This window comes from Manis javanica, chromosome 11, assembly GCF_040802235.1.
Source record: "Manis javanica isolate MJ-LG chromosome 11, MJ_LKY, whole genome shotgun sequence".
NCBI classification, from domain to species: domain Eukaryota; kingdom Metazoa; phylum Chordata; class Mammalia; order Pholidota; family Manidae; genus Manis; species Manis javanica.
The window spans coordinates 32,214,125-32,235,962 of NC_133166.1; the positions used below are offsets into that span (position 1 = coordinate 32,214,125).

Consider the following 21,838-nt stretch of genomic DNA (forward strand, 5'->3'; position numbering starts at 1 on the left):
AAGAGCTCATGGTTTTCCTGGAATTTTCCAAGACAATGGAGGGGACATTATTACCTGTTTGAGCAGACGGTTTAGATTCACACAGACATGGATTCAAATAAATACCTGCCACACCATTCCTTGGCTACATGACCACAAGCAAAGATTTAATCTCTCTATGCCTCAATTTCCCCACCTTTAATGAGGGGTAACAATGACCCTCTGCCTACCCCTGGAATCTCTGAGGATTACATAAAATAATGTACATAAAGCATACAGACCAGCATATTTCTCAGAATAAGTACACAATAAATGGTAACTAGGGTTTATTCCCTTCCTAACAAGGGAAGCCTAGCAGATCATTTAAATCTCTTTTACAGGGGCAACAGGTAGGTCCTGCCAGGATGTAGGCTGATGGGTCAGGACTTTGAAATTCCTTTCCAAAGACAGACAGCCAAGTAAATCATTAGACACCAGAAATCAGAGAAACTGGACAGAGATGCTAAGCCTAAGCCTACTGGATGGCGCATTCCACACTCATAAACATTAAGTAAGAGAGGGAGCCAGGAGCCTGGAATGTGACAGAGACCAGGAGGAAAGAGAAGCAGATTAGGGGCAGGAGAGGCAGGCAGGGGACACTCGCCAATGTCCCCTCAGCTGTCCGTGTAGAGCCAGTGTGTGGATGGCACACCTGGGCTAGGTAACTTATAGGTACAGGCTAGAGTCAGGAACAGGGCTAATTTCCAGGGTCTTCAGGGTTGGGGAGCTCAGAGCTACAGACCAGAGCTCCAACTATCATTCCACTTGGAGAACTCTTCTAAGAGCCAGTCTGGGAGAGGGGAGGCCTTCCAATACCCAGGACCCTCCTTAGCAAAGAAGAGGTACTCCCAGGGAAGAAGCCCCCATCCCATCACATGGTGCACCAAGGCTGTCATGAGAAGATGACTTTCATAGCTGCCTGCAAATGAGAGAACCCCTGCTTCTGAAAGCAGAGTGAGCTTGCTTTTGCCAGATACCTTAGTAAGGGAGATGCCAAAGATGTGTCAGTGGAGTTGGGACTCCCAGGGGCTGCTGCACGTGCACAAGGCACCTCTCCTCTCCCAACCATGTCCTTGGGACATACCCCAAACTGCAGAATGATGTAGTTCTCAGGATAGCTAACACCGGCTGGGTGATCACAGTGAGTTGGGCTCTGCTGTACACATTTTTCCCCCATCAACTCATCTTACCCTGTGAGGTGGGAACTGGTATCGGCCCCATGTTACAGGTAATGATGTTGAGAGGACAAGAAACTTCCCCTGCTAGCTCAGAAGGAACCGTGGTAGCTGAGATTTGATCTTGAGAAGTCTGTCTCCCAAGGCAGTGGTCCTACCCACTACGCTACCTGGTAATGGGCTGGGTTACACATCAAATCCAAAGACACACATGGCAAATCATCATGGTTACCAATTTTCCATAGAGACACAGAAGGCAACTCAGGTATAGTAAACAGATTAGGGCATATTAAGGGGTAAGGTGCGAACTATGCATGTACTTCTATGACAAACCAAGGGTCTTTAGTTCTGTGGTGGTTGCTCAAAGCACCATCCCAGGACTCAGGGTGCACTGTTGTCCCCCACTAGCCGTATCTGAAGGGAAGCCAGGGCTTGCATGATCTTGAAGGTCCTTGTTATCTCTAAAAGATGTATGACTCATTCTTTGGAATAGGGGATAGTAAAAATCTAAATCAGTTAATCAACTGAATCATATCATATTTAGCAGAAATGGAGTTTTACTGCTCTCACATACCTAAATGGATATGATCAAGTGAAATTAGATCAGTTAATGAAAAAATTATGATTCACAATTAGGCCTGTGTTGCAGAAAAGTGTATTACAAACATTTTACAGTCCTGGGTTCCACTACATGCTCCTGCATTTTTACACAGCATGGCTACGGACCACAGTGAACTTGCAAGCAGTGAGTCCTGAATGGACTCCAATTCCCACCCAGAGCCAAGCACTGTGTGGGCTGATGTCTTTACCCGAGGTTGTCTCTGTCGGGCTCACGGGTGGAGACCCCAGGAGGGCAGGCGGACATCTGACCCTACTGCGCTCCCAGCATTCTGCTCCCACCTAGCAGTCTACTGTTCTTATGAGGGGTTCAATACATCATTTTAAAATAAATCAGTTAATAAGCACCCCATAGTGGTTAGTTATTAGACATGAAGAAACCAAAGATGAAAAGGTTAATGACTAATCCAAAGTGATCCAGTTTGTCAGGGGAACTGAAGAAAGGTCTGGCTTCCTCCAAACCCCATGTTCTTTCCTCCACATCACAAGGGCAGACTGTGGTCTGAGGGCCAAATCTGGCTCGCTACCAATTTCGTAAATAAAACTTTACTGGAACAGTCTCATCTATTTGCTTACGTATTACCCAGTGCTGCTTTATAGCTATGAAGGCAGAGTTGAGTAGGTGCAACAGACACCTTGCAGAGCCTGCGAAGTCGAAAATACTTTCTGGCCCTTTAATAAGAAGTGTGCCTGCCCTGCCTTACATTTGACATCCAAAGGATTGGTTACCAGCACTGGCTGTTAGAGTCAGAATCCCGGGGTTTATATTAAAGATCTACCACTGAACATTTAGCTTATCTGCCCCTTCGTCCATCATTGGGAAAATGGAGCTGATAATAATCATACCTTCTTCATAGAATATTTGTATGCATTCAATAAGATGGCCCACATATGGAACTTAGCATAGTGCCAGTCACATAATAGTTAGCTGCTAAGGACCCATGAAGCCCCACAGCCCCACCAGGCACTTTTCCACCAGTACCTCTTAAGTTCAGATAGGGAGGATGAATGGCCCTGCTGGAGGCCCCCAGGTCTGAAGATGTTGCTTCTGTCTAGCTCCCAGATGGAAGGTCTCCACGGGCCCTGTGTGTGCTGTCTGGCAAGAGGGGCTTTCAGTGTTCCCACAGCCTGTTCTCCCCAGGACCCTGACAAGCACAAGGGCTGGGTGAGGGATGGGTGTAATGACAGCATCCAAACTCTGGCTCTGTTCTGAACCGGCTGAGTTCACTGAGTCCTGCTGGGTCTCACCATGAGTGCGCTCTCCCCTGGGAAGCTCTCAGGCCCCTGCAAATACAATTCTTTTGAGTCAGGCCCTCAGCTGGTCAGATGTGCCCAAGAAAGTCTGAACCCCCCGCAGGGGGCCACAACCCAAGTCTGCTCCTGGAGGCACCGTGTCCCTGGGTGAGAGACGTCCATGGGTCTGGCCCTTTTCCAGCGGGCCCACCCCAGCCACTTCCCTGAGGCCTCTTGCCTGCCACTCTAGAACGTCAAAAATGGTTCTCCTTTGCTCACAACCATGAGGTCTTCCAACAGCCATCTTGTCAATCATGCACACGTGTTCTATGGACTGTATTATCAACTCCATTTTCCAGATAAGAAACTGAGGTACAGAGAAGCTAGACTAAGGTAAATGGTAGCTCTGGAGTATAAACCCCAGGATCCTGGTAGAAAGCCCCCACCCCTCTCCCAGGGCTCCTTGGTAAACCTCATCTCCAAGGATTACCTGGCATCCCTCCTGAGCATCCAGAACAGGGCTGTGGACAGAGGAATTGCCCTGAAAATACAGGAGAGGGAAGATAAGGAAGGAGGCAGGGAGGGAGGGCTGTTTCTAGCCTCTCGGCCTTTCTCCTCTCTCCTGGAAGGACTCAGAATGGGAGGGAGCACATGAAGCCATCCAGCATCCCTCCTCCCAGGAACCCAGGTGCAAGGGCAATGAGGTGATTAGACCCCGAGGCTCCAGAGAACTGACCTATGATGCCTTCAGGGGGTGGCCAGCCCAAACCATGGATTCCCCAAGAGGCAGGCCACATGTCCCTTCCTTCCCTAAAGCTCCAGCGTTGTGGCTGCCCAGCCTTCCCCCAGTTCAGCCTCCAAGGTGTGTGCTACAGAAATCCTTGCCAATAAACAGATGGAGGGTTCCCCTGAGAGGACATTAAGTGCCCCACCCTCTGAAGAGAAAAGGCACATTTGATAGGTCTGGGCATAGCACAGCCTGACACTAATAAGAAAAGAGGTTGTCATATTTCTTATCCCTGACATCTCTCAGAGAAACCCATCTTCCCTCTGTGGGTGCCCCATCTCTGAGGGGCCCAGGGCACAGCCATTCCTGCTCATTCCCAGAATTCCTTTCCAGGCCAGGTCCTGGGAGCTGCTACTATGCCAGCTAGATCCAGAGGAGCTCCCCATGGCTGAACTTCCCTCATTACTAGGCCTCGGGAGTCACTGTCAGCTCCCAAAGGGAGGTAACTCCTTTTATGGATAGGCAAATATTCAAGCAAGTTTATTCTGCACCGTGCCTATTGCTAGGTATGGGAAACGTAAAGATTACTCAGACCTGGTGCCATCCACATGCAGCATTCAGTCTAGGGGGAAAAGTGGATATACAGAAAATGCCATCAATGCTCAGATCCAGGTATAAAATGCCATCAGGCTAGTAAAGAGGGTGGGGGGACATGCAGGGAAGGCAGGGACCTTAAGTTAGACATGAAGAATAAGTGAGATTCTCACTCACTCCCAGGGGCAGCACAAACAGGCACAAAGATGTAAAAGCAGGAGAGAGTGTGGTGTGGGGCTCAAGGCTCTAGAAAGATGATTACACAGAGTGGAATTTCTACTGGAGAACAAGAACCAGAGCCTCCAGGGCCTCAGCAGACCTGGGATGGCCAGTGAATCGGGAAGGAAGAAGCACAGTGAAAACTGCAAGTCTGAAAGGCTGGGGTTGGCCGTGTCATTGGGAAATGGTTTATGAACCCACAGTGACGTGTGCCAAAGCCCCAGTGTTAAGCATCACTAAAGGCCCTGTCCAAAGGGGCAAGGGGCACTATCTGAGGTCCCATGAGGAGCAAACTGCAAGCCAATCTTGGGTGTTTACTTAAAACCTTTGCCCCTGGAGCTGATCCCCTGGCACACTGTGCCCCAATCCACCACCAGGCAGTGAGACCAGGCCATCACAGTGGCCCTGTGGAGTAGCTTCTATCATTCCCATCACAGATAAGAGGAAACTGCAGCTCAGAGACATCAAAGGACTTGAGGGCACATACCCTCCTGAACACAGTTCCACGTCCTGGGCCGAGACACTGGCTTGCAACTGGGGAAAATGCAGGCCAGGCCCCAGGAGACTACCCAGCTGGGCATTGGTTCACAGCAGCCACTGAACTACTGAAATACTTCCACAGCACTGGTAAACAGCTGCTACCCAGAGCCTCTCTAGGTGGCCTTGTTACTCCAGTTGATCTGGCCCTTTCCTTGGAATGTTCCACATCCTTCCACCAGCCAGCAACTAAAAGGCCTATGCCTGGCCAGGAGCCCCAGGACCCTCCTCCATGCTGTGGCTGCCATTCATGCAAACTGGTTAGTGCCTGTGCTTTGCTAGTTATATATATGTTGACTGTCATTTGCTTGAGCCCTTCCTAGGAGGCCCCTGTGAATAAGAATTACAGGTTTCTGGAGACGTTTCACTCAGATCATTTGTTTCCCCATGTTAATGCCCAGTTTTCACTGTTCATGACCTGTTTTCCAGAAAGTTCTGCCAGTGATCACATGGGGGACTGGGAAATGCCATAATGAGATGCCTCAGAGATGTCCACAGTGGCTGACCTGAAGCCCACTAATTAGTGGAGAATTACATACACACATCCTGACAGCCTCCATGCTAATTCATGGAGACAGGAGGGAAGTGGGACAGAAAACAGCCTGCAAAGCTTACAGCAATCAGTGCAACAATAGCCACAGTTGTGAGCATCGTGCAGGGCACACCAGCCAGGACGAGGAGCACATGTGGAGACTCTGCCAAGGCTTCTGAGGTTCCTGAAGCCACCGATGCTGAAGGCAGGAAAAACACCTGCAGGAGAGTGCCTACTTTGTGAGCCACCCACAGAGGGCTCACCCTGCTGCTCTGGCTCCGAGGGCTTGGGGGTGCTGAGACTGCACAATAGAGTGGAAAGGAAATGGGTTTGGAGTGAAACAGACATTGCAATGCTGCCCAGCCCCACCCACTTCTGACTGTCTGCCCTCTTCAGGACCTCATCCCTAGAGATTCCTATCTTTTGAGGCTGAGCCATTTTGCCAGCTCCTGCCATTTATTTTTGTGGAAACTCTGAGGTGCTGGCAGCTTCTTGAAGGAGCTGCAGGAGAGGCTGTAGCCTAGACCTCTTCCTAAGCAAGAACTCAGCTCCTTCGATTTTCAGATGAATCCCAGAATAGCAATAGAAGAGGTCATTGCCCAGCTGAGGCTGGAGGCCAAAGTGGCTCCCACCTTGGGGTCAGGCAGCCCTTGGTCAGGCCTGGCCAAGGGGGCAGACAGAGATGCCTGGGTCTTGGCTCACGTTGCTGAAGACCTCAGCCTGCTGCCCAGAAGTGGCAGCTCTGCTTCTGGTCCCTTGATTTGGGCACCTTCAGGGATATCTTCCCAGGAAAGTGGTAGAACCTTCTTGCTTCTTGGGGTTTTACTCAGTTTATTCTATGTCCCTCTTTCGGGCAGAGCTAGGTTTTGAGGGTGGGTTGGAGGGAGGCCTAACTTCTGCCCCGCAGCCAGACCTACAGCCATTACTAGTTTGTTTCTGTCCTCAGGCCACCTCAGGCTGAAGCTTTGGGTGTTTGGTGAGGAGACCTAGAACCCAGTGAGGAGGAGGCGGGGAGAAAGTGGAAGAAGCAGGCCTATGTTCCAGGTACCTGCCTGCCCTGGACAACGGGGCCTGTGACTATAGTTTATAGACAGTCCTGTCTCCTGGTCCTCTCCATGGAGAGTCACTGTGAAGTCAGCTGCTTGAATGGTGAAGGCTAAGCATTAAATAATGGAGGAAGCATTGCTGAATAAGAATTCTTAAAGGATATTTCCTTTTCTTCCACTTCTTTTTTTTAAATAGCTTTATTGGGGTTTAATTTACATACCATAAAATTCACTCATTTCAAATGCACAATTTAATTATTTTTGGAAAACTTTTCTTCCACTTTTGAGATGCGGGTTGATATTTATTTGGGGTTAAAAAGAAAAGAGCTAATTGAATAGCCAGAAACATACATTTCTATTGCCTTTCAGTAAACTACTACCCACTGGCTTCCTGCTGGTGAGAAGTCCCCATGACTCACACTAAAAAGACGGGGGCAGGAGCCTCTCCTGACAAGCCCAGGCTGAGTCTGCATTAGAGCCCAGTCACAAAAGCACTGGGGTGAGGCTGGATTCACACCACCATGCAGGGAGGGATTCCGCACCAAATGGTGGGCCAGCCCTGGCTGCCTTCAGCTTTAACTCTGCTGGGTCGCCTCCACAGCCTGGCATGTGTGTCTTCTCCCCCTCCTCCTCCAACACCCAGCACTGAGGTGCAAAGCCCAGCCTCTGCTGGTCCTAGTCAAAGTGAGGCACTGAGAGCCTGAGAGAAGCAGGCAGCCTGAGCAGCAGGAAACCTCAGCCAGCCCTCACCTCCAGCAATGAGCAAACTCCATGCTCGCTGGGCCCTGTTTCTCTTCTGTATGATGGACCCAGCATTTGGGTTTTATTTCAGAGCAAAAGGAAGACTTAGCACATCATCATGATACTATTTTCATACCCTGCAAAGCAAGCCACTATGCCTCTGGGTGGGATCTGAAGGGAAATTTTCAGGTTTTTAAATACCATTTGATGTACTAAGAGCCCTAATAATAAGGAAGCAAAATATTCGGTTGGGTAGCATGTCTCCCTCTCCTCTGCTTCTAGAGGTGCATTAGAACATGAGCTAAAAGGGCTTTTGCCAGCAGCCTCCACAATTAGGCTTTCTCTTTCAGGAATGCTCAGAACTGCCAAAAGATGTGGACTCTGACAGGGAAGGGCTTGGAGCTAATCAGAAGAAGGGAGATTAAAGGCGGGAGCCAAGATGGCGGCGTGAGTAGAGCAGTGGAAATCTCCTCCCAAAAACACATAGAGCTATGAAAATATAACAAAGAAAAATCTTCCTAAAATAGAGACCACAGGACACAGGACAACATCCAGACCACATCCACACCTGCAAGAACCCAGCGCCTTGTGAAGGGGGTAAGATACAAGCCCCAGCCCGGCGGGACCCGAGCGCCCCTCCCCCCGGCTCCCGGCGGGTGGAGAGAAACCGGAGCAGTTTTTTTTTTTTGGCGAGCGCTTTTTGGAAGCCTTAGAGGGACGGGCCCCCGTTGCTGGGGAGGCAGGGTGGCGGGACCGGTGAGGAGGTGCCTGGGAACAGCGCCGGAGGACAAAGAATATCCCGCGTTTCTCCCTGCGAGACCTGGGGGCGGGTGCCTGAGACCGGTGCCTGAGGACGGAGGAGGTCGCGCGTTTTTCCCCTTTTTTTTTTTTTTTCTCTTTATGGCGAGCGCTTTTTGGAAGCCTTGAAGGGACGGGGACCCCAGTGCTAGGGAGACACGGTGGCGGGACTGGTGAGCGGGTGGCTGGGACCGGCGCCTGAGGACAAAGAATATCCCCCGTTTTTCCCTGCGGGACCGGTGGGCGGGTGCCTGAGACCGGCACTTGAGGACAGAGGAAATCGCGCGTTTTTCCCCTTTTTTTTTTCTCTTTTCTGCGAGTGCTTTTTGGAAGCCTAAAAGGGACAGGGACCCCGGTGCTAGGGAGGCAGGGCGGCGGGACTGGTGAGCGGGTGCCTGGGACCGGCACCTGAGGACAAAGAATATCCCGCATTTTTCCCTGTGGGACCGGTGGGTGGGTGCCTAAGACCAGCACCTGAGGACGGAAGAAATCGCGCGTTTTTCCCCTTTTTTTTCTCTCTTTTTGCCAAGTGCTTTTTGGAAGCCTTGAAGGGACAGGGACCCCGGTGCTAGGGAGGCAGGGCGGCAGGACTGGTGAGCGGGTGCGTGGGACCAGTGCCTGAGGACAAAGAATATTGAGCGTTCCTTCCCTGCGGGACCGGTGGGTGGGTGCTTTTTGGAAGCCTTGAAAGGACAGGGACCCTGGTGCTAGGGAGACAGGGCAGCAGGACCAGTGCGCGGGTGCCTGGGACCGGCACCTGAGGAAAAAAAAAAAAAATCGCGTGTTTTTTCTTTTTTTTTTCCTTTCTGTTCCCTCTCTCATTGTTGCTGTTGTTGTTTTGGTTTGGAGAGTGCTTTTTGGAAATCTTAAAGGGGCAGGACAGGTCACTTAGACCAGAAGCAGGGAATCTGGGGATCTCTGGGCACTCTAACCCCCTGGGCAGCAGGGAGCACAGAGGCCCCTTACGGAGATAAATAGTCTCCTGGCTGCTCCCCCTCTAACGGGGCTCCACCATTTTGGAGGAACAGCCCCAGCCAGGCCAAGCCCACAGCAACAGTGGAGATAAACCCCAAAGCAACTGGGCAGGAAGCAGAAGCCCTGTCTGCGCACAGCTGCCCAGCACAAGCCACTAGAGGTCGCTATTCTCCCAGGAAAAGGCTACAAACCAACAAGAAGGGAAGCTCTTCCAGCGGTCACTTGTACCAGCTCTGCAAACTATCTCTATCACCATGAAAAGGCAAAACTACAGGCAGACAAAGATCACAGAGACAACACCTGAGAAGGAGACAGACCTAACTAGTCCTCCTGAAAAAGAATTCAAAATAAAAATCATGAACATGCTGACAGAGATGCAGAAAAAAATGCAAGAGCAATGGGATGAGATGCAGAGAAAAATGCAAGAGCAGTGGGATGAGATGCAGAGAAAAATGCAAGAGCAGTGGGATGAAGTCCGGAAGGAGATCACAGATGTCAGGAAAGAGATCACAGAAGTGAAACAATCCCTGGAAGGATTTATAAGCAGAATGGATAAGATGCAAGAGGCCATTGAAGGAATAGAAGCCAGAGAACAGGAACGTATAGAAGCTGACGTAGAGAGAGATAAAAGGATCTCCAGGAATGAAACAACACTAAGAGAAATATGTGACCAATACAAAAGGAAAAACATTCGTATTATAGGGATACCAGAAGAGGAAGAAAGAGGAAAAGGGATAGAAAGGGTCTTTGAAGAAATAATTGCTGAAAACTTCCCCAAACTGGGGGAGGAAATAATCGAACAGACCATGGAATTATACAGAACCCCCAACAGAAAGGATCCAAGGAGGACAACACCAAGACACATAATAATTAAAATGGCAAGGATCAAGGACAAGGAAAGAGTTTTAAAGGCAGCTAGAGAGAAAAAGGTCACCTATAAAGGAAAACCAATCAGGCTAACATCAGACTTCTCAACAGAAACCCTACAGGCCAGAAGAGAATGGCATGATATACTTAATGCAATGAAACAGAAGGGCCTTGAACCAAGGATACTGTATCCAGCACGACTATCATTTAAATATGATGGTGGGATCAAACAATTCCCAGACAAGCAAAAGCTGAGGGAATTTGCTTCCCACAAACCACCTCTACAGGGCATCCTACAGGGACTGCTCTAGATGGGAGCACCCCTAAAAAGAGCACAGAACAAAACACACAACATATGAAGAAGGGAGGAGGAGGAATAAGAAGGGAGAGAAGAAAAGACTCTCCAGACAGTGTATATAACAGCTCAATAAGCGAGCTAAGTTAGGCAGTAAGATACTAAAGAAGCTAACCTTGAACCTTTGGTAACCACGAATCTAAAGCCTGCAATGGCAATAAGTACATATCTTTCAATAGTCACCCTAAATGTAAATGGACTTAATGCACCAATCAAAAGACATAGAGTAATAGAATGGATAAAAAAGCAAGACCCATCTATATGCTGCTTACAAGAAACTCACCTTAAACCCAAAGATAAGCATAGACTAAAAGTCAAGGGATGGAAAAACATATTTCAGGCAAACAACAGTGAGAAGAAAGCAGGGGTTGCAGTACTAATATCAGACAAAATAGACTTCAAAACAAAGAAAGTAACAAGAGATAAAGAAGGCCACTACATAATGATAAAGGGCTTAGTCCAACAAGAGGATATAACCATTCTAAATATATATGCACCCAATACAGGAGCACCAGCATATGTGAAGCAAATACTAACAGAACTAAAGAGGGAAATAGACTGCAATGCATTCATTGTAGGAGACTTCAACACACCACTCACCCCAAAGGATAGATCCACCGGGCAGAAAATAAGTAAAGACACACAGGCACTGAACAACACACTAGAACAGATGGACCTAATAGACATCTATAGAACTTTACATCCAAAAGCAACAGGATATACATTCTTCTCAAGTGCACATGGAACATTCTCTAGAATAGACCACATACTAGCTCACAAAAAGAGCCTCAGTAAATTCCACAATATTGAAATTCTACCAACCAATTTTTCAGACCACAAAGGTATGAAAGTAGAAATAAATTCTACAAAGAAAACAAAAAGGCTCACAAACACATGGAGGCTTAACAACATGCTACTAAATAATCAATGGATCAATGAACAAATCAAAATAGAGATCAAGGAATATATAGAAACAAATGACAACAACAACACTAAGCCCCAACTTCTGTGGGATGCAGCGAAAGCAGTCTTAAGAGGAAAGTATATAGCAATCCAGGCACACTTGAAGAAGGAAGAACAATCCCAAATGAATAGTCTAACATCACAATTATTAAAACTGGAAAAAGAAGAACAAATGAGGCCTAAAGTCAGCAGAAGGAGGGACATAATAAAGATCAGAGAAGAAATAAACAAAATTGAGAAGAATAAAACAATAGCAAAAATCAACGAAACCAAGAGCTGGTTCTTTGAGAAAATAAACAAAATAGATAAGCCTCTAGCCCAACTTATTAAGAGAAAAAGAGAGTCAACACAAATCAACATAATCAGAAATGAGAATGGAAAAATCACGACAGACTCCACAGAAATACAAAGAATTATTAAAGACTACTATGAAAACCTATATGCCAACAAGCTGGAAAACCTAGAAGAAATGGACAACTTCCTAGAAAAATACAACCTCCCAAGACTGACCAAGGAAGAAACACAAAAGTTAAACAAACCAATTACAAGCAAAGAAATTGAAACAGTAATCAAAAAACTACCCAAGAACAAAACCCCGGGGCCGGACGGATTTACCTCGGAATTTTATCAGACACACAGAGAAGACATAATACCCATTCTCCTTAAAGTGTTCCACAAAATAGAAGAAGAGGGAATACTCCCAAACTCATTCTATGAAGCCAACATCACCCTAAAACCAAAACCAGGAAAAGACCCCACCAAAAAAGAAAATTACAGACCAATATCCCTGATGAACGTAGATGCAAAAATACTCAATAAAATATTAGCAAACAGAATTCAACAGTATATCAAAAGGATCATACACCATGACCAAGTGGGGTTCATCCCAGGGATGCAAGGATGGTACAACATTCGAAAATCCATCAACATCATCCACCACATCAACAAAAAGAAAGACAAAAACCACATGATCATCTCCATAGATGCTGAAAAAGCATTTGACAAAATTCAACATCCATTCATGATAAAAACTCTCAGCAAAATGGGAATAGAGGGCAAGTACCTCAACATAATAAAGGCCATATATGATAAACCCACAGCCAGCATTATACTGAACAGCGAGAAGCTGAAAGCATTTCCACTGAGATCGGGAACCAGACAGGGATGCCCACTCTCCCCACTGTTATTTAACATAGTACTGGAGGTCCTAGCCACGGCAATCAGACAAAACAAAGAAATACAAGGAATCCAGATTGGTACAGAAGAAGTTAAACTGTCACTATTTGCAGATGATATGATACTGTACATAAAAAACCCTAAAGACTCCACTCCAAAACTACTAGAACTGATATCGGAATACAGCAAAGTTGCAGGATACAAAATCCACACACAGAAATCTGTAGCTTTCCTATACACTAACAACGAATCAATAGAAAGAGAAATCAGGAAAACAATTCCATTCACCATTGCATCAAAAAGAATAAAATACCTAGGAATAAACCTAACCAAGGAAGTGAAAGACTTATACTCTGAAAACTACAAGTCACTCTTAAGAGAAATTAAAGGGGACACTAATAAATGGAAACTCATCCCATGCTCATGGCTAGGAAGAATTAATATCGTCAAAATGGCCATCCTGCCGAAAGCAATATACAAATTTGATGCAATCCCTCTCAAATTACCAGCAACATTCTTCAATGAATTGGAACAAATAATTCAAAAATTCATATGGAAACACCAAAGACCCCGAATAGCCAAAGCAATCCTGAAAAAGAAGAATAAAGTAGGGGGGATCTCACTCCCCAACTTCAAGCTCTACTACAAAGCCATAGTAATCAAGACAATTTGGTACTGGCACAAGAACAGAGCCACAGACCAGTGGAACAGATTAGAGACCCCAGAAATTAACCCAAACATATATGGTCAATTAATATTTGATAAAGGAGCCATGGACATACAATGGCAAAATGACAGTCTCTTCAACAGATGGTGCTGGCAAAACTGGACAGCTACATGTAGGAGAATGAAACTGGACCATTGTCTAACCCCATATACAAAGGTAAACTCAAAATGGATCAAAGACCTGAATGTAAGTCACGAAACCATTAAACTCTTGGAAAAAAACATAGGCAAAAACCTCTTAGACATAAACATGAGTGATCTCTTCTTGAACATATCTCCCCGGGCAAGGAAAACAACAGCAAAAATGAGCAAGTGGGACTACATTAAGCTGAAAAGCTTCTGTACAGCGAAAGACACCATCAATAGAACAAAAAGGAACCCTACAGTATGGGAGAATATATTTGAAAATGACAGATCTGATAAAGGCTTGACGTCCAGAATATATAAAGAGCTCACACGCCTCAACAAACAAAAAACAAATAACCCAATTAAAAAATGGGCAGAGGAACTGAACAGACAGTTCTCCAAAAAAGAAATACAGATGGCCAAGAGACACATGAAAAGATGCTCCACATCGCTAATTATCAGAGAAATGCAAATTAAAACTACAATGAGGTATCACCTCACACCAGTAAGGATAGCTGCCATCCAAAAGACAAACAACAACAAATGTTGGCGAGGCTGTGGAGAAAGGGGAACCCTCCTGCACTGCTGGTGGGAATGTAAATTAGTTCAACCATTGTGGAAAGCAGTATGGAGGTGCATCAAAATGCTCAAAACAGACCTACCATTTGACCCAGGAATTCCACTCCTAGGAATTTACCCTAAGAACGCAGCAATCAAGTTTGAGAAAGACAGATGCACTCCTATGTTTATCGCAGCACTATTTACAATAGCCAAGAATTGGAAGCAACCTAAATGTCCATCTGTAGATGAATGGATAAAGAAGATGTGGTACATATACACAATGGAATACTACTCAGCCATAAGAAGTGGAAAAATCCAACCATTTGCAGCAACATGGATGGAGCTGGAGAGTATTATGCTCAGTGAAATAAGCCAAGCGGAGAAAGAGAAATACCAAATGATTTCACTCATCTGAGGAGTATAGGAACAAAGGAAAAACTGAAGGAACAAAACAGCAGCAGAATTACAGAACCCAAAAATGGACTAACAGGTACCAAAGGGAAAGGAACTGGGGAGGATGGGTGGGCAGGGAGGGATAAGGGGGGGGAAGAAGAAGGCGGGTATTAAGATTAGCATGCATGGGGGGGAGGGAGAAAGGGGAGGGTGGGCTGCACAACACAGAGAGGACAAGTAGTGACTCTACAACATTTTGCTAAGCTGATGGACAGTAACCGTAATGTGGTTGTTAGGGGGGACCTGATATAGGGGAGAGCATAGTAAACATAGTATTCTTCAGGTAAGTGTAGATTAAAAATTTAAAAAAAAAAAAAAGAAAGAAAGAAAGAAAAGGGGGATTACTCCTTAACAGGATAAAACTATTGGTAAATCAAAGATCAACGCATGCTTTAAATATCCTTAATGTTGATCACTTAAAGGGTGTCAGATGATCAGCTATGGAGGTACTCTTTTCTGATAATATTCCTTTCTCTTAATTAAAAAAAAAAAAAAAAAGCAGTTACTGTGTGCTGACCTCCAATGAGTTCTGCACAGTGGTATAGAGGGCATGTCAAAGTGTGGGCAAAGGGTCTGTTTGTTTCTACGCAGAAGATCAAGGCCTAGCTTGGATACCCAGAAAATGAACTAAGATACGATATGAGGAGGAGCTTCCGGCATCAGCACTCTCTGGAGGACTCGTGCCGGGGGATGATCATCAAAAAGCCTCCACAGGGATCCGGACGATGCTGCGGTTGTGGCTGCATCCAGCCCACCATCTCCTGGACTTGCCATGAGAAGGAGGAGGGAGATGTCTAGGCTGGCATGTGCATACAGTGAGACAACGAATTTGACCGGATCTGTCTGTTGGAACTCAACCAGGAGTTGGGAGGGGTGCAAGTTGTAGCACCCCAAAATCTCATGACTATAGACTATCTATGGTTAAAAGAACATATGGGATGTGAACAGATCCCAGAAATGGGCTGCTTTAATTTGTCTGATGGTTCAAGTACAGTTGGAAAATATCCATCATATCATAGATAAATTTTCACAAATGCCTAGGGTGCCTAAATGGTTTTCTTGGCTTCACTGGAGATGGCTGGTAATTATAGATTTGCTTTGTTTATGTCACCGTATTCCTATTATGTCAATATATGTGTGCAAATTAGTTAGTAGTTTAAAACCTATACATACTTAAGGTACTATACAAGAAGATATGTCAAAGAAATAATCAATCCTCCCAAGTTTCCTTCATATGCTACATCTATAGCTTTTCTTCTTCCTTCCTAATTACAAACTTTAAATAGAATTCGTGCCTCATATCGAATTTACCGAGTATCATAATTCCTCCAGGTGGTAAAGATACCTCGAGACAAGTGCTGGGCATAGAAGCCACAGGGCATAAATCTGCAAAGAAGTAAAAAGCTAACCTTTGCAAACAATATGGCTTCTCTCTCACTTACCAACTTTACATTTCCCTGTATGGCCCCGGAAGATGACTGGTTAGCCAGAGACGGGTAAGATTCCTCAAGGGAGGAACAACCTAAGACAGGCACAGTCGCAGGGGGGCCATCAGGTGAGAATTTGGGGATCAACAGAGGTGAGGCTCAGAACCTCACCCCCCCTGTTTTGAGAGAAATCTTCTGCATCCGTGGATGTTTTGCTGCCCTTGTCTAGCCTGGATTAATACTTAGTCCATAGGCACACACCTGATCATCTGATCATCTACATTTGCCTTCTTACAGCACTAAACTATGTTTTCTACCTTTATCTTGCATCTACCTACCACTTCAGCATTTTATTAAAAATAAAAATAATAATAATAATAGGAGAAATGTGGGATCAACATATAAATCAAGTACAAAAATCAAATGAATATTCATATTTGACCTGATGGTTTATAGGTCATATTGCATGATCAAAACCGAAAGTTTCTGTGATGACTGCCCTTGTACTGTTCACCATGTAAGAATTTATTCACTCTGTAAGAATTCGTTCACCATGTAAGAACTTGTTCGTTATGCTTCAGAAGATTGGAGACTGACGAGAATTAGGCTTGAGATGGATTAATGATTGTACATTGAGCATTGACCCCCCTATACTGAATTTTATTGTTGTTAACAACCATTTGATCAATAAATATGAGAGATGCCCTCTCAAAAAAAAAAAAAAAAAAAAAAAAAAAAAAAAAAAAAGAAGAAGGGAGCCCTGACGGTCTCAGCTCCAACACCATTAAAGTCCTCTGTATAATGACTTTATTCATCGCAGCAAAGGCAAATCCAGGAGTGCTTCCTCTATTTGAAGAATGTTGTGGAGGGGATGAGAGACAAGGTCAGGCCAGGGCCTGTACTGCAAAGGGCAGCCTCCTGCAGGTGCTCTGGAGTCAGCTCTGCCCTTGACCAGGTGTATGACCTTTGTCAAGCTCTTGAACCTCTTTGAACCTCAGCTTGTTCATCTGTTTAATGGGCATAATAGTATCTACCTCTAGCTCACTGCAAAGACTATATGAGGTAGTGAACATCAGTAAAATGCTTAACAAACTATCAGATGCCTGGGAAGTAGACTAGTTTTCCTGTTGCTACTGGCACAAATGACCATAAATTTAGTGGCTTAAGACAACAAAAATATATTAGCTTACAGTTCTGGAGGTCAGAAGTCTGACAGAGCCTCTCTAAGATAAAATCAACGTTTGGCAGGGCTGCATTCCTTTCTGTATGTTCTAGAAGAGCATCTGTTTCCTTGGATCCTTGAATCCTTGTGTCTTCCCTTCTAGCTTCTAGTAGGCTGCCTGCATCCCGTGGCTCATGGCCCTCTTACACCCTGGTTAATGCCAACAACAGTGGATTGGGTCATGTGGCATCATTTGACTTCCTCTTCTGATTCCTTCTTCCATTTCTAAGGACCCTTTGATTATACTGCACCCACCTGGATAACCCAGAATACTCTCCCTATTGTAAGGTCAGCTGATTAACAACCTAATTCCATCTGCAACCTCAATTCCCCATTACCATGTTAGGTACCTGTGGAAAATGGAAGTGCCTATGGCCACGATACTCACCTGACCCTAAACTACTTGATGATGTAAGTGGCCTACTGCTAGGCTACTGCTTCCACACCCTTAGCCAATAAGCTATTATTAACTGAGTCACAATATAAGGAGCTCCACCCAGTACTCTGGGCAGAGGTAGAGATGGAGGTGGATTATGGACCTGTGGACCGCTGGATGCAGACATGAGTCTAGACTTGACCTACTGCTAAGAGAATAAAGCTGGGTATAAGCCCTTTTACCCCCAAGAACATTCCATGGTCATTTCTTGGTCTTACTAAATCCATAGTGAACTTGCCCGGGGCTGAAACCCTCAGGCAAGACAGTAACATTCACAGGTTCCAGAGACTAGGATGTGCACATATTTTGGGGGCCATTATTCTGCCTATTTGAGTAAGAGTTTGATCCTTATGGCTTTGCCATCTATAAAAAGGAGATTATAATACTTTGCTCTCAGAGTTGTAGTGAAGCAAAGGAACAACGGCTAACATTTGTTGAGAGCTGACCACATGCCAGCATTGCATTCAGCACAGCAACTCTTAGCCCTGGTACTCCACTGAGACCTCAAGGTGGGTGTGTCCAGTGCCATCAGGGCAGGATGCCAGCAGGTTCTCCAAAAGAGCAGGTGTGCATAAGGGGAGCAGGTGGTCATGGGCTGTGGAGGGGCCTCATCCTTGACCTTGAAGCCACCTTGGCCCTGCCTCCCTCAGATGCCAGCTAATGAACCCCAAAGGGGAGCCCCAGACAGTGCAAGGCAGTTACTATGGCAATCGCCCTCCTGCCTCTTTGGCCCTTCCCCAGTAGCCCTGATTAAACGACTACAGTTTCCAACAGCTCCTGACCATTGGCCCTGCCTCCCACTGCTGTGCTTTGGACTGAAGGTCAGCGTTTGGCAACCCAAAACTCTGGCTTTCCAAACTCCCTGAAGCTGCAGTTCTATCATTTTGGGGTATTTCTTATTTTGAGCATCTGATGAAAACTGTAACCACTTACCAGAAAAATGCACATTAGCACATGCACAGAACAATCTGCCTTCAGTTGCATGGGAGTCCTGAGCAGGGGTATGATGTAGGGGTTGGCAAACTTGTTTCTACAAAGGACCAAAAGTAAATATGTTAGGCTTGAGGGTCACATGGTCTCAGTCCTAACTACTCAACTCTGCCATTGTATGCTGAAAGCAACCGACAATAGGTAAATGAATGGGTGGGGCTGTGTTCCAAGAAAACTGTTAAAAAAGCAGGCAGCAGGTCAAATTTGGCCCATGAGCTGTGGCTTGCCAGCCCCAGAGGTTAGCGGTAGCACAGACTGGATCCTTGCTGCTCTGTCTGTTAGATGGATGAGCCTTAAGTGTTCTGTGCCTCAGTTTCCTCACTTGTAAGTGATAACAATACCTTCCTCATACTGTTTGGGTGGGGAATGTGGGAGTGAATCTATGTCAAACACTTAGAACAGGGCCTGGCACCTAGGAAGCACTGAAAATGTGAGCTAAGATCTGTCTGCTCCCATGAGCCACTGCCTCCAGGATGCGGGCTTTAATACACCTCTCTGCCTACATCCGTTAAGGACCCACTCTGAGTCCCTGGTATCAGCCTCATGAGACACAACCCTCATCCACCAAGTTGGGGCCATGGGAGGCCTAATTCAGACTTGACAAGGAAGGACAAATGACAGTTATGATTCTAGATGTGCAGGTAATGTGAACAGGACCTGGGCAAGGCCAGGGATCCGGGAATCAGGCTTCATGCCCTGGGAGGGGCTCACGACAGGTGGGCTCAGATTTGGGAAGGGTTGCAAGCCCTAGCAAGGAACTAGAGAACGAGTCGGGGGGTCTAGGGGGAAGCACAGTTTTCTATGTCTGAGCTGTCCTGGCAGGCAACAAATAGGAATTTGTCTGTTCCTGCATGATAGCCTCTTGCAGCCAGACAAATCCCACTCCTGCTCCAGTACTCAGCTGGACTGTGTCCTCCCCGGCCCGCACATGGTGGGTTCTGGCCTGGGTGTGGCTACACTCATGGCTGAGACAGCCAGAGGTCAGCATGTGCACACACTGATGAAAATAGAAATGGACTTAATTAGGAATTATGCAGAATGAAAGCCTCAATTAAAGGTCCAAATTTTCCAAGCCAACCATATAAACAACATGTGAAAAACTCACTTTAGGGAGTGACAAATGTATATATCTTAGGAGCCAGGATTTATAGGTGCCATTATGTGCTACTTTAAAACAACCTTTTAAACCTAGAATTCTGCCTAGGAGATATAATGAACTCTGAAGTACATACCATCATTTTTTTTTTTTACCCGAGAGCTGACAGCCTAGAGCTGAGCACCAAGACCTCTAAATATACACCTCACTGTTCACACATAAAACACAGTGCTACCACACATCAATTTCTTGGAATAAACTGGCTGGCTGATCCTGTTGATGTTAAAAGGGCACAGTTCTCCTGTCACAGAAGCACAGATGGGAACAGCTGGTATAGGCAGGGAGAAGGAAATGTGGCCCTTTGCAACAGGGCAGCCTGCAGCCTTGACCAACATCAGATGCCTGCAAGACCTGCACGTCCTGGGCGCTGGGATGGGCTGCACTGGGGTTGCTTTGGGAAACCTGCAGCATGAAGTGAGCTGGGAAGAGCATGTGTACCTTTGCTCTGTAATATTACTCTGCTCCTCTCTCTCCAGCCTCAGCCTCTCTGGGAAGCCTGCCTGATTCTAGCGTCCTTCCTCTGGTCTTAAAGGAGCAGCTATAGTGGAGTAGACCCAACAACAGCGAGCATCTGACTTACCCAGAGGGCTTGTTACATCATAGCTCATCACTTGGCACCACTCCCCAAAGCTTCAGCAGGTCTGGGGTGGAACCTCAGAAAGTGCATTTCTAGCAAATTCCCAGGAGGTGCTGAGACTGCCAGTTGGGGCCTCACTCTGAGAACCAAGCTGTAGGGCTGACTGGAGTCACAGGCCTCCTTTAGTCTGGAAGCTCACTCATTACATGAGGGACAAGTCCCTCCCTCTCTGTAAGTCTCAGTGTTCTCCTGGGTAAACACACGGGGGTGGATTGAGATGATGTCTAAGCTCTTGCATGTCCTACAATGCTGTGACTCTAGGGTGGTTCAGATTACAGATTCTGGTTCACACAGGGACTGCTCACTTTCTTAGAAGCAGTATGTCCAATGGAGCCCTTATACCTCTAGTTCAACCTCTTTCACTTTATTTAAATAAACTAAGATCCTGAGAGGCTAAATGACTTGCCTGAGGTCACACAGCTAGGTCGCAGCTAATGCTTGGACCAGGAAAGTAGGCAGAGCCCTTGAATGCCCTCATTCCATGCTCAGTGCTCCCTCCATCACCCATGAGGTTTCTTGTAAAGTGACTCTAGGAAAACACAACCTGCTCGACCAAGCATTTCCAGTACCTCAGAGGCAGCCAAACTCCAGAGCCTGAGCCCTGGGAAAACCAGCAAATCCTCCCAGAGACCTCTCACCAATGCTGGTGCTGTATCTAGATCTACAGAAGCACCTTTAACCTATATGTCAGGCTGGCAGGGAGGTAAGAGGTGCTCTGCAGGTGTGGAGGGGGTGGATATTAATCACAAGATCTGGGGATTATTAACCAGGCCCCCAGAGGACAGCAGAGTTCCTGTTTTGCTCAGTTATCACCAGCTGTGTCCTCATACACAGGAACACACACAGCTACATGTGCACATGTGCGTGTGCAGACACACACACACAGTCACAGAAGGTCACAGCAGCCCACAAAGACTTATCCTAAAAACAGATTACTCTAATCCCAAGTGGCTGCTCACCACATATAGCAAGACCATTAAAAATGCATCATTTCAAAAACAAGTGAAAAATACTTGTAAAAACAAACTTGGAAGTAGAAATACTATGGGCTCCACTCTGTTTAAATAGCCCACCTTCAAATCTTTAAGAGCAATCTACAGTTGAGAGAGATAAACAGGATCCAGGGCACTGGTGGGTTTCAGCCAGCAAGCAGGCTCCTGGGTGCCAGAGTTGTGGAGGTCCCAGTGGCTGTCTGCTCACTGAGCATCCTTTTATTACTATCCTCACTCATCAGTTGCCCAGCTCTGGCAGCCAAAGCTGTATTTTGGTGAAGAGAAGTGGATTTGTCCAAAAAAAGTTAACATACAGGCCCTCCCAACTTCAGACACCTGCAGGACCCAGAAAGGCTTTGAATCCATGTCAAAGAAGCCATCAAAGGAAATAGGCCATTTTCAAACAAAATCCATTTCTCAAGCATGACAGTAAAAATATTTATCACATGAAAGATGTACAAACCTTTATGATGTCTCCATCCCCTATACTATGAATGCAGCACATGCCTGGTAGAAGGTGTGCAAAAAAGCTGTCATG

General features: G+C 46.1%; 1 protein-coding gene across 4 annotated transcripts in view; it reads right to left on the reverse strand.

Moving 5' to 3' along the window:
* Positions 1-21,838, reverse strand: part of GALNT18 (polypeptide N-acetylgalactosaminyltransferase 18) — a 332,956-nt gene that overhangs the window by 154,769 nt on the left and 156,349 nt on the right. The window contains exon 2 of one of the 4 annotated variants that reach the window (XM_073216198.1): positions 18,459-18,555. The exons of the other annotated variants lie outside the window; for them this stretch is intronic. Coding sequence (XP_073072299.1) covers positions 18,459-18,555 — 97 coding nt within the window. The remainder of the gene's footprint in view (positions 1-18,458; positions 18,556-21,838) is intronic. 4 annotated transcript variants of the gene reach the window in all.